This window comes from Protopterus annectens, chromosome 13.part0 (genome assembly GCF_019279795.1).
Source record: "Protopterus annectens isolate FY-2018-M chromosome 13.part0, PAN1.0, whole genome shotgun sequence".
Lineage (NCBI taxonomy): Eukaryota > Metazoa > Chordata > Ceratodontiformes > Protopteridae > Protopterus > Protopterus annectens.
The window spans coordinates 557939247-557951580 of NC_056747.1; the positions used below are offsets into that span (position 1 = coordinate 557939247).

A 12334-nucleotide genomic window follows, 5' to 3' on the forward strand; every position below is an offset into this window, starting at 1 on the left:
ATTGACTGTATTGCATGTTTTTTTCATTTCACAGTATTTTAACGTCAAGGAAATATATTACCAGACATTAATTTAAAACTACCATCTTTAGCATTTTGGACTAGACAAGTTAAGATGCCTTGTCAACAGTAATTGCTGTTTCAAAAATATGGTATGTGCCTCAAAATTGTTTACTTTATTTCACTCCTTGAATTTATAATTGTGAGACAGTATTGATTATTTTAATGCTATATATGATTTTATTCACATTCCTTGCTTTATTAAAAAAGGCTGTAGTTTTCATTTAAATCTGTTGACTCCTTGCATTCAATGTTTTTCCCTTGCAGGCAAGTAAAACAGAGGTGGTACAGACTGAGTCACTGAATAAAGACTTTTTTTTCAGAAGCAATTTGTCATAAAAATTCTATTAAATATAATATTCTGAAGAAAAGTATAAGGGCCCTAATCATAACAATCATATTTAATAAAGATAAAATAAATGTAATAGATTGCATTCCTGCATTAGGATTTAATTGTGTATAGATTTAGGTTTGAAATACCTATCCATATAGTGCATGTTCTAGGCAGGTCCATAATGCATTTTTTTATAGTAGTGGTCAGGGCCATGAGCTTGCCAAATTCTAGATTTTATAAAGAATTAGGTCATCCAGGGATAGATGTGATATTAACTGATAATGGACACAATGTTAGGATGTTAACAGGATATTGCAGATCAGTCATCTTATTTGGACTGATATTTCAAACAGGTAATCTAAAATATATTCCCTGGATTCTTCAAGGTAAGCCATGGCTCTAATGTGTGCAATAATGGAGTTTTATTCATAGGACAGTGAAGAGCTAAACAGCATGTCTGAATGTTTGAGATGTGTTTACAGTAACTCAAAAAGTGAAGACTAGATGGGAGAACTCAACTGTGGGAAGTACTGTTTCTGGAAATATTTGTATGAGTTGAGATTGTGAGTCTGCTAACGAGCTTTTATCAGCAGACATCCCAAAGCAAGACGCGAATAAGTTAAAAGAGGAATTTTACCTTTAAATCTTTGGTCCATGTTACTGTGTTTTAATCTTGGCTAGGGGTACTTGTGACAGGATTGCTAACATGACTGCATACAAGTATCTAGGATGAAATATAGTCACAGCTAGTTTTAACCATGTGTCTGAGTGAGGCATATCTCTTGTCAGTAATGGACACCAGTTCACTCATTTATTTAATACGCAGACAGAGATGTCTTGGTCTAACACATACCCATGCGCAAGATTAGGTGTATTTCGTATGAAGGGAATTATATGCAAGAGAGCAAACCTAGCTGTTTGCTGGGTCTTAAGTTGTTACAGCCTTCCCTGTATTAGCAGATGCAGGGTTCTTAGCAAAAATTGTTTAATAGATTTTCTACTCCTCAGCATTAAAAAAGACTTTGTGGTCTAGCGGAAAAACAGAGGAGTGACAGAGGATTTTAAATAGTGTGTCTATATAGAAGGTTTAATGAACTCTGAAGACCATTACCACAACTGAAATAGTAATGGTACCAAGACAGATTAAAACTTAGGGCTCTGTCAGAAGAATTCAGTGTTCCAAAGTGGCAGTAGGTTTAATAGAGAGGTAAGACACTTTATTTTGATTAACTGATTTAAGAGCAGAAAGAAAAAAAGATGGAGAAAATTACCTCAAACCTTAGTAGACACAGAAGGAAGTCGGATAATTTGGTGAAACAGTGAATTTCTGTTTTATATCAGTCACCCAAAACAAATGACATTTGTATTGTGTGCTTGCAGTCAAAATGTATTTATCTGCACAGCCAGAGATATAGTGGCATTTTAAGTTGTGATACTGATATTAATTAACCTTTATTCAATCACAGCTTGTCTGCCAGTCCTTACTGTCTTACGAAAGGTGTACACAGCCTTATGTTTTTTACAATATTTTTAACAGAAATATCAAAATAATATTGTTTATACTTGTTATACCCCCGAGAAATGTTTGTTAATGCCTAAAAGTGGCTACACATATCAGAAGAAATACTACTCAAACATATGGCAAACATCAAACTTTATAAAACATCCTGCATGCAGATAATATAGTTAAAAAAAAAAAAATTTACAGGGCAATACAAAATGTAGTAAACTTGTCCTCCATTCTAGTGCCCAAACCAACATTCTGGTCTTCGGTTATCCTCCTCTAACAATGATTTGCTATGTGACTTTCTATAATGAGTTCAAAAAGAGACTGGAGTGGCAAGCAATGCGTTACTATCATATGGGATATGGGAGTATCTACTGAAACCATCTCTTCCTCCTTTCTGAGGGGATCATTCAGTGGCACTGACCAAAATGAGGCTTCATACTTGTTCTTTCAAAGCATACACCCATCTTAAGGACTTTGGTCCATAACTCTCAATGAATTAAGGACAAATCCATGAGTAATCAACAACACTTTTGAAATATTAGTACTATAACTTGATTGACAGAATAATAGAATGTTCATTTATATACATTTTCCGAAGTAAAGAAGTCTATAACACTAATTGTAGTAATTATTTCATAAGTGTAGTTCACCACATTTTCTCCAAAAATCATCAGTTTTAGTAGGGTAAGAGGGACAAAGCTAAAATATGAGTCAAAATCAAGTGACAGTTGAGTGGTATGGTTTAGTCCCCAACTTACATTCCTGAAAAAGAGCTCCCACTGCAGTTTCTCTGCTCTCCAGAAGGAGTGCTGCTACAAGGCTAAGCCGCAACCCTTCCTTGCAAAGCAAGAGCAGGTGAACCAATTTGCTCAGTCTTTCCAGCACCTAGTTTGCAATGAATTGTAAGCAGATAAATTGTTGACATACATAAGTATCTCCTTTGTAGTACCTAGGTCTCGCCTTCCCTAACAGGAAAGGTGTCTGAGGATTTCCATCATATATTTTTGTCACTGCTTTGTCCGATTAACGTGCACCTTGTGTAAGTTTTTCTCCTTAGAACCTTAGTATTACCGTTTGTTTTCGTGTTACTCATTCTCAACTTGGTCAACATTTTTATTTGGGGGAAAGTCTGCAATCTGAACACAGAAATGAAGCTAATGTCTGCCAGCAAATAAAACCACAGCAGTTGCATTTTCCCATAAAAAACGGGATTTCTGTAAGAATAAGTGTACACCTCAAAAGTTAACAATGCACACACTGCTGTTTTAAATGAAATAGAGACAGTTTATTCTGATACTACATTCTGGGAAAGAATAGTCTGTATGGTACTCCAATAGTTTATAAGTAACCCTATTATATTAATAGTTCCTGAATTCCATCACAGTATGGGACAGAGTGACATTTCCCCTAATTAACGTTATATGTCTGATGTGTGAGTACCAAAGTCTCAGATGTGTTTTGGCCTAGTTATGTTGCGTCCTTCTGACAAATCTAGGACGAGGAATAGACTTCGACAAGCAGCGGAGGCATCTTTTCCCTTTAGAAACTGCAGCTTCAGCTGCGCCTGTACGCTCTCAGTTGGACAGCTAGTTTTATAATCCAGTCCAGATTTTACGGGCAGCCGTATCCAGCGCGGAAGCCAAGATGCCTCACTCACATCAGAGGATGGTCTGCCTACCTCTGAAATAACAGGCAGTGATGGGGAAAACGGAGGAGTGGGCTCCTCAAATCTGCCATCTGAGAACCCGTGTGCCTTTCTTTGGACCACCGTTACCGTTAAGGAAGAGGAGGAATACATTTCTGCTTTTGTAATTTTCTGTAAAATAACGGACTCCTGTTTAAGGAAGATTTCTTCATTTCACTGACAACCAACCACCCTCCTCCGAACCGAGCTGAGAGTGGAAACGGCACAGCAAAGTCCATGAAGGCAGATGATTTGGGGGGAGACAACCGTGAAGGTCAGGGGAGGAGATGGTGATCCAGGGGTTTGCCGCAGTCAGACCCCCCCTCCCTGTTGTACATTCTGACCCGTCTCCCGTGCATCTTCTGGGCTCTGGGAACTAAGTAAAGGCTCCTTTCCTTTCAAGGTCGGTCTGGTGGGCTTCACATCAGCTCAGATGCCGCCGTTTCTAACATCTGAAGCCAGCACGACAAATACTGCCCTTTTAGAATATATTTTGCTAAGCACTGATGATAGCATCGTGGACATACTTTTCTTTCAAGAGTTCACCTGAGTTTTATAATCAGCAGTGATTGGAACAGAACGGGGTAACTCCACATCACACACAATCGTTAACATGTTAATAGGGTTTACTCCTGGCTTCTGGTACTTTTTTACAGCAGTGTTCCGTTTTATTCATTATAACAGAGTCTGGAATAATTGGACCCTGTTTGTTTGAATCGCTAATGGATGCCATAAGTTATTTAATAATGTACACGAGGTTGCGTTTTGATTTTGTCCAATATATAAAATTAGCTTACGAGATCAAGTGTTTTTACTGTAAAATATTTTGCATAAAAGTATTTATCTGAATTTAGTGACACAGTAAAATGCAGCAGCTTACCCTACAAATAAGGATGCCTAATTACGAAGCGTTCTTGCCTTGCGGAACCCAGTGAATGTACTGATTTTTAAGATGACAGTTTCAGGGATAATCTTTTTTGTTATATTGCTAAAACATCAGTGTAGATCCTTGTATATTTAAGGTCAACCTTCATCTCCTCAGTTTGGAGATTTTGACAGCTTTGTGACGGATGTCTGAATGGTCCCTAAAAACAAATATTGCTGAGTACACAGAATGACTGCTTGAAGCGACCTGTAGTGACTGATCCATCTCACAACGCCCACTGGGGGAGTCTTTACTCCAGAGAGTTCACCCACTTGCCATCTCATTCCTTCCCAGACTGGGGCGCATTAAGATCCTGACTTTGATGGCTTCCCTGAGGAGAGTGAAGGTGCTGTTGGTGCTAAATTTGGTGGCTGTTGCTGGCTTCTTCCTCTTCTGGGCCAAGTGCAGGCCACTCACACCGAAAACTGGCGAATTTCCCCATGGAGTCCATCCAAGGACAGAACCCTTCAACGTGTCGGTTATTCAGAACTCCGGTCCGGTCCATGAAGCAGTGCTGAAGAGATTATCCCTGCTGGAGGATATAGTTTACAGGCAGCTTAATGGTAAGCATCCACCGTTCGTTCTTATCTCAGTGATAGTTGTGAATATAATTAAATAGTTGCTCTAGTAAATGTAAGTCTTTCTTTTGATCAGTACAGTGGTGGGTGACAATATCCCGATATCTGCTACCAGCTATTTTGTTAAGCTATCGCTAGTACTTTAAGCAAAAACAGTAATTTTAACTGCTACGCATTTAGGACCCCTTCCACTCAAGCATAGATGTTCATATACAAATATACCCCGTGCAAAGTAAAGTGCAGAGTGTGATGATACACACCTGTTTTCTCATGCAAATATATTAATGCTATCAGCTTGTTATATATTAAGAATTAGTTTAATCATAAATTTAACATTTATTGGCATCGAGTAAGTTAAATTCTTTTTTTCTTATTGCTAGAAATATGCCTAGCAGTGACACGTTAGGTGCCTCCGTGATGAGTTCTGCCATCTCAAATAGTTTAATACAGATGAAACAGACACCTGCTTAAGAGTTCAACATCTGTAGATTGAAAGTGTTTGTACTGGCTGTACATATGAATAAACTGTGTGTTGCAGTCCACAGAGATCATTGTAAAATATTATACTACTCTTTCTTGACCCACTAACAATTTAAAGGGCTATTTTTGTAGCCTTTAAAGAAAACACCTGCTAAAGCAACTTGAAAAAAAATGCCATGACTCCACCCTATATATATATATATATATATATATATATATATATATATATCAGTATAAAACAAAGATTTATAAAAACTTCAGTAATATTCTTTTTCTTATAGGTTACTTAGAGGTGATCTATGACTTGTCTGTAATGTAGTGAAAACCTGATCCTGTCTGAAAGTCTGTACTTGGCACACACTGCTACCAGTTCTAATAATAATATGAATGAAGTTATAGACACTTTGTATTATTCCTTCCACAATTCTGGAACATGTTTTTACATAGAATGAAAGTCAGTCAGGAACTTTCTTTAAAAATAACTTAGAACACACACACTTTGTAAACATACATTTATATACATCTCTCCTCTCTGTATACACACACTAGACAAATGTACATTTGTGTGTATCTATCTGTGTGGCTATCTATCCATCTGTTTGTGTGTGTTTCTTTCTCTCTCTCTATATATATGTGTGTGTGTGTAATATGTATATATATATATATATATATATATATATATATATATATATATATATAATGTGTGTGTGTGAGAGAGAGTAATTATATGACAAATAGAAACTATCAATAACAGGTTATGTGATCAAGTTCCTGAAAGACATTGAATCATAAGCTTAACAATCAAACCAATTAACCTAAATAATGCAGACTAATTTTGCAATGTGCACACACTTTTCTTGCTAAGATTCAGCTAAGTGTGTGAGAAAATGTCATAACAAGAACGGCCTAGGTCTTTCTTTATTGCTCCTCACTGTTTGATATTTGAAACCTACCCTTGCCTAGCAGAAGGTTTATTTCTTTATATTCCCAAGAAAGTGTATGTATGCATCCACACTGGTGGCATACCAGAGATCGAACAGCACTTTAGAATGCAGGTAGGGAGGACGGACTTGCACATCCTGAAGCGATTCTTGCAGACTGGCACATGCATGCAGGTTGATTTGTCTTGTGGAAACTGGAGAACCAATTAAGCAGTACCTTCAGGGGGGGGGGGGTTAAGGCAGTCCTGCTGTATCCCCTGTTGCAGAAGGAAATAGTGGAGCAACACCAGCACCCATTATACACCCCACATATGAGCTGTGCCTTGGAGGGAGCAAGGAGCTAAGAAGAAATATGAGAGAAAAAAATCTTGAACCACCCTGATTGTTGCATGCATGATGTCATTTTCAAATGGCTGTCACCCCTTGTAATAAGGGAATGAATGGGATGATTGGTCAAGGGGGGCAATGAACAGTTGGCAATGCTGGAGAACAAAAAAGTATATGCATGAAAGAAAAACAATTCCAAAAATGCTTCCACAAAAGATTGGTTAAATAATGTCCTTGAGCACAGACTATATATAAATAATCTCTATTGCAAGGTTTTATGGGAAGTACTTGCAGATTTAAATAAAACAAATCACAGAACACTGTAGAATAGTTTGTGTCTGGAAACAGAGAAAGGTAATATTCAGCAAAATACAGTTTCCTGGTAAATGCTATGCTAGGTGTTCAGTAATATATATCCACTGTCACACATACAGCATTCTGACTATGTTAAGACTAGCAGTAGCTGCTTTATGGTTCCGTGGTACAGAAAAAAATAAGTTATAACTATAATGCCATTGATCTTGGTTCAAGTTACAGGTCTGGTTGTTGGAAGAGTCAGCCTATGGAGCAGCACCCAATACTGGCTAAAAGGCAAGATCTGTCAATTAGGTTAATGAGCCAAGAGTACACAGCTTGCAACAAGCAGCCCATGAATGTATAATGACCAACACTTTGTGCATTGCACATTGCAGCTCAAACTGCTGGTGTTTGGGATTGGATGTATGCCTATAGAGAAGTCTGTAGCAGTCTTCTTGGATGGCCAGATGACTTCTGATTTGTACCTTCCACTACATGGATAAGATGCAAGTTAAATAAATGTCCTCTTCCTGAACAAGGAAGGCTCCAGAGGATGAGGTGGGTGCTATATATGGAAAGACAGAGGCAACAAAGGAATATATATATATATATATATATATATAGAGAGAGAGAGAGAGAGAGTCGAGAGACACGTCTAGCTAAACCAATCTAATGCTAATAATATCTACATGAAATATATGTACTACTCAAAATATTGGCAAAATCAATGTTATAGCAGGAAAGGGTATGTGCCATTTCCCCACTGTAGCGGAGTAAGAGTTGGTATATTTATTTAGTAGGTAATATGGACCATCAACCCCATATGCAAGCCCCTGCAAAAACATTCATTTTGGATGTGTTTACTTTCTGTTAATATTGATTAGGTAGATTATAATTGATGTATAACATATGCAACTGGGAGTGTGTCAGTATGGTTTGTGATGTAAAATGGCTTCATCAATTCAAGTAGCTCTGTGTGTGTGTGTGTGTGTGTGTGTGTGTGTGTGTGTGTGTGTGTGTGTGTGTGTGTGTGTGTGTGTGTGTATATATAATATATATTTTTGGGTCTACTTCAAACCATCAAAATTCCACGTAATTGAAACCCACATTGAGACAAAAAAGTTCAATTGCGTGAACAGTTACATCATTGAAAACAATGCCCAAGAAAGAAACTACTTGGCCACCATGGAGGTATTTGCCTTTTCGCCACTATAGTGCAATCTCTGAGTTTGTATATTTAGTTAGTTGGGGGCAAAGACCACCTCCCACTTTGATAGGTTTGCTTTAGTTGTTATGTGTAATTTGTCCGTGGTTGACAAGTAGTTCCTTTCCCGGGCATCATTTTCCAATGATGTAACCATTTGCATAAGTGTAAGTTTCGCTTTTTTTGTCTCAAATTGGGTTTCAATTATGTGGGATTTTGACAGTTTGAAGTAGATCCATATATCTATATATATATATATATATATATATATATATATATATATATATATATCTGTAATCATACATGTACCCACATGCACAAACAAAATCTTGCACTGTAGGTGTTTATGATGAATATCAGAGCCTTGAGTCATGAGAAAAGTTCTGTCAGTTCTATAAAGTCTTTCTGATATAGAAATCCATGTTTTTTTAGTTCTTTATTTTAATTTTCTTTTATATCATGGTAGTACTTAACATTGACTTCATTGGCTGTGTTAATTGCATACGTTTCCACTGAAGAGGGCTTTGGTCAATATCTCATTGTTGGTTTTCCAGTTCACTTCTTAGATAAATTCTAAGTGCTTTCAGTAGTAACTGTTTGTATATTTGATATGTTTAAGTAATTTAGCTATGGTAACCTTAGACTTGCTGTTGTTTAGTTATAGTTATTAGTTTATTTTTACTTTAGTTGGTTAGAAGCAGTCATCTTGTTAGAAATACAGCAAAAACAGAAGTTGGACAACCAAATATACTTCCACAGCTGTTACGATCCCCCTTGACCCGAGAAGGAGAGGCAAAATGTTATTTTTCAGAACCACTCTTTATTACGTTGACAAAAGTTTCATCAAATGCTGCTGTACAGGATCCAATACTGTGAGGTTAAGCGCTTTCATCTGATTTAGCCAGATTTCATCAGAACCTCTTACAAGTGAACATTCACAGTTTAAATACCCACTTTGGCGCCTTTTTTAAAAAACAATTAATTAATTAACCACAGCAATTGGTTTTGGTACAGACTGAACAATACTGTTATACTAAATATATCTCATACTAAATACTATACATGTTGACTAGTCCTAATAAGTACCATACTGTACAAAACTATAAATAATATCTAAAGAGTTAGTTTTATATGCAACCAGTTTACTAGTATTGCACAATAAATACTAAATCAATTTATACAATTGTAATATTATAAAATTTTTAAACTTTTTTAAAAAATTGTGTTATAATACAATCCTACCACTCAATACAAATACAAATGGTGTAGGTACATATATATAATGGTGTAGGTACATATATATAATGCTAACAATGCGTTTAGAATGTATATACAATGTTCATTCTAGTGCTTACTTTGAGGGCATGTACAAGCTTTTCGACTATTCATGTGTGTTCCAATTACACCGATACTTGGACATGTCATAAACTAAATAATGCTATGCATTGGTACTTGATCAATGTTTTCAATTTCTAAAGTGCATTAAGTCCCTAAGTTTATATTTAAAACTATAGCATAGCTAGGAATGGTTTTAGGCTAATGTATTCATTAATACCTGGGGGTGTAGTTGCATCTAGGCTAATTTGCCATTTACTTTCAATCCAAGCTAAGTAGGTCTTCCAATCACCTCCTCTATCGCTCACATCTACTTGATCTATAATAGAAAATAGAAATGTGTGGTCTTGTCCTTTCTCAATGGTGTGTTTGCTCAACGCATTCTTAGGATCCCCTTTCTTAATCCTATAAAGGTGCTCATATATCCTGGTCTTAAACTTTCTCTCAGTCTTTCCTATGTAAAATGCGGAGCAGATGGTGCACACAGCTATATATACTATCCTTTGCGTATTGCAATTACCTTTCTTACAGGTTACTAAAGATCTTGTTATATTGTTAACCCTAACTGTGGCTTTGGTGTATATATTTTTACATTGATTACACATTCCACATCTTGATGTACCTTTCAAATTGGTCGTTTTATTTCCATTTCTTTTCTGTTCTAATATTCTCTTTAAATTAATGCCAGTCTTGTAGGTAGTACATACTTGATTCCCTACTATATGTCCAATAGATGTGGAAGATGATAGTAAATCCCAGTATTTCTTCAAAATGTCTATTATAATGTTCGTTTGAGGGGTGTATCTTAATACACATACTTTCCTTTCTTGTTCTATGTGTATTGTGATTTCACTTGTCAAGTTCTTCCCCAACAAGGGTACATACTTATTTCCCCATTGGTTGGTTACATAAGAAATAACATTGTCCAACATCTTCTTTGGGTATCCCCTATCCGTAAACAGGTCATACAGTGTATTCATCCCACTGATCATGACATCCCTAGTGGACGACATCCTGGCTATACGGATACCTTGTCCCTTAACAACATTCTTGAATATGTGGGGAGGGTGACAACTACTGAAGTGTATGTAATCGTTGGAAAATGTCGGTTTCCTATAGATTTGTGATGCAAAGCCTCTCCCTGTGTTAGTAATCAATGTATCCAAATAGGCTATTTCTTTCCTATCATGTTGATGGGTAAACCTCAGAAACTCTGTCGTTTGGTTAAGATAATCAATAAAATTATTTATTTCATGAGTAGGTCCTGTCCAAATGATGAAGATATCGTCCAAAAACCTCTTGTACAACTTGATGTATCTGTAAAAATCACTGGTGAATATGTGATTGTTCTCCCATTCTAACATTACTAAATTAGCGAAGATAGGGGCACAGGAAGCCCCCATCGCAACTCCCTTGGTTTGTCGAAAGTATTGTCCATCATGGAATATGTAATTATGGTCAAGGACTAATCCCATCATATCCATAATTAAGTTAATTCTATCCCAACTGAGTCCAGAATAGTTAACAAGACTGTTGTTAAAATATTCAAGTCCCACATTGGCCGGTATACTAGAGAACAAATCTTGTACGTCAATGGTAATGAAAGTGAGGTTCTCATCCCATACTTCATCGTTGAGTTTACCCAAGAAGTCCCAAGAATCTTTAACAATATGGCTAACTCTAGAATACACAGGTTTTGTCCAATGATCAATAGTTGCTCCAATTTTAAAAGTTTTGGATTTGGAACCCGATATGATAGGCCTGAAGGGTGGATTGGCTAGATTTTTGTGTATCTTTGGTATTCCTATTATGTGGGCCAAAATAGGATAATCAGTCCTTAAATACTCATGTAACTCGCTAGTTATACGATGGTCCAATAGGTATTCTTCTAATACTAAATCGATACGTCTGTGACCAATGTTAATTTGGTTTATTGTCACTTCTTCATAATTTCCAGTTTCATGTAGTATTTTGTGTATTTCGGTTAAATATTTTTTCCGATCATATACCACAATGCCTCCACCCTTATCAGGCTTCATTATTCTTATCTCTTCATTTAGTATTAGTTCTTCCATACACTTCCGTTCTCTAGGATCCAAATTGTCATGAAACAAGGTATTTCCATATTTGCTATCCTTAATGTCCCTGTGTAGCGTGTAGATGTCTTTGCATATTGCTGTGGTTAATTAATTAATTGTTTTTTAAAAAAGGCGCCAAAGTGGGTATTTAAACTGTGAATGTTCACTTGTAAGAGGTTCTGATGAAATCTGGCTAAATCAGATGAAAGCGCTTAACCTCACAGTATTGGATCCTGTACAGCAGCATTTGATGAAATTTTTGTCAACGTAATAAAGAGTGGTTCTGAAAAATAACATTTTGCCACTCCTTCTCGGGTCAAGGGGGATCTTGTTAGAAATATCATTTTGTGATTATTTATTTATTTTTTGCAGTCTGCATTTTGATCCCCTCCCCAACATTTTTCCTTCTAAGATTAAAGAATGAATTTCCCTTTGGGTCTGTTTTGAAGGTTATGTACCTTGATTTTTTGTATAGTGTGAATTTGCTTTCTGTGTTGTAGTAAGTGGGATATACGTTTAGTTTTTAATTTACTTTTCTGATAAATTATATAGATTGTTTTAAGAGTTTTAATTCTGCAAGAG

At 36.4% G+C, this 12334-nt stretch overlaps 1 protein-coding gene across 2 annotated transcripts in view; it reads left to right on the forward strand.

The window, feature by feature from the left end:
* The first annotated feature begins 2805 nt into the window (after positions 1 to 2805).
* The window catches only part of GALNT17 (polypeptide N-acetylgalactosaminyltransferase 17), a 1233091-nt gene continuing 1223562 nt past the window's right edge, over positions 2806 to 12334 (forward strand). The window contains exon 1 of one of the 2 annotated variants that reach the window (XM_044054203.1): positions 2806 to 5075. In XM_044054203.1, the coding sequence (XP_043910138.1) occupies positions 4835 to 5075 (241 nt within the window). In that variant the 5' untranslated portion in view covers positions 2806 to 4834. The remainder of the gene's footprint in view (positions 5076 to 12334) is intronic. The other variant, XM_044054202.1, reaches the window with a different exon arrangement.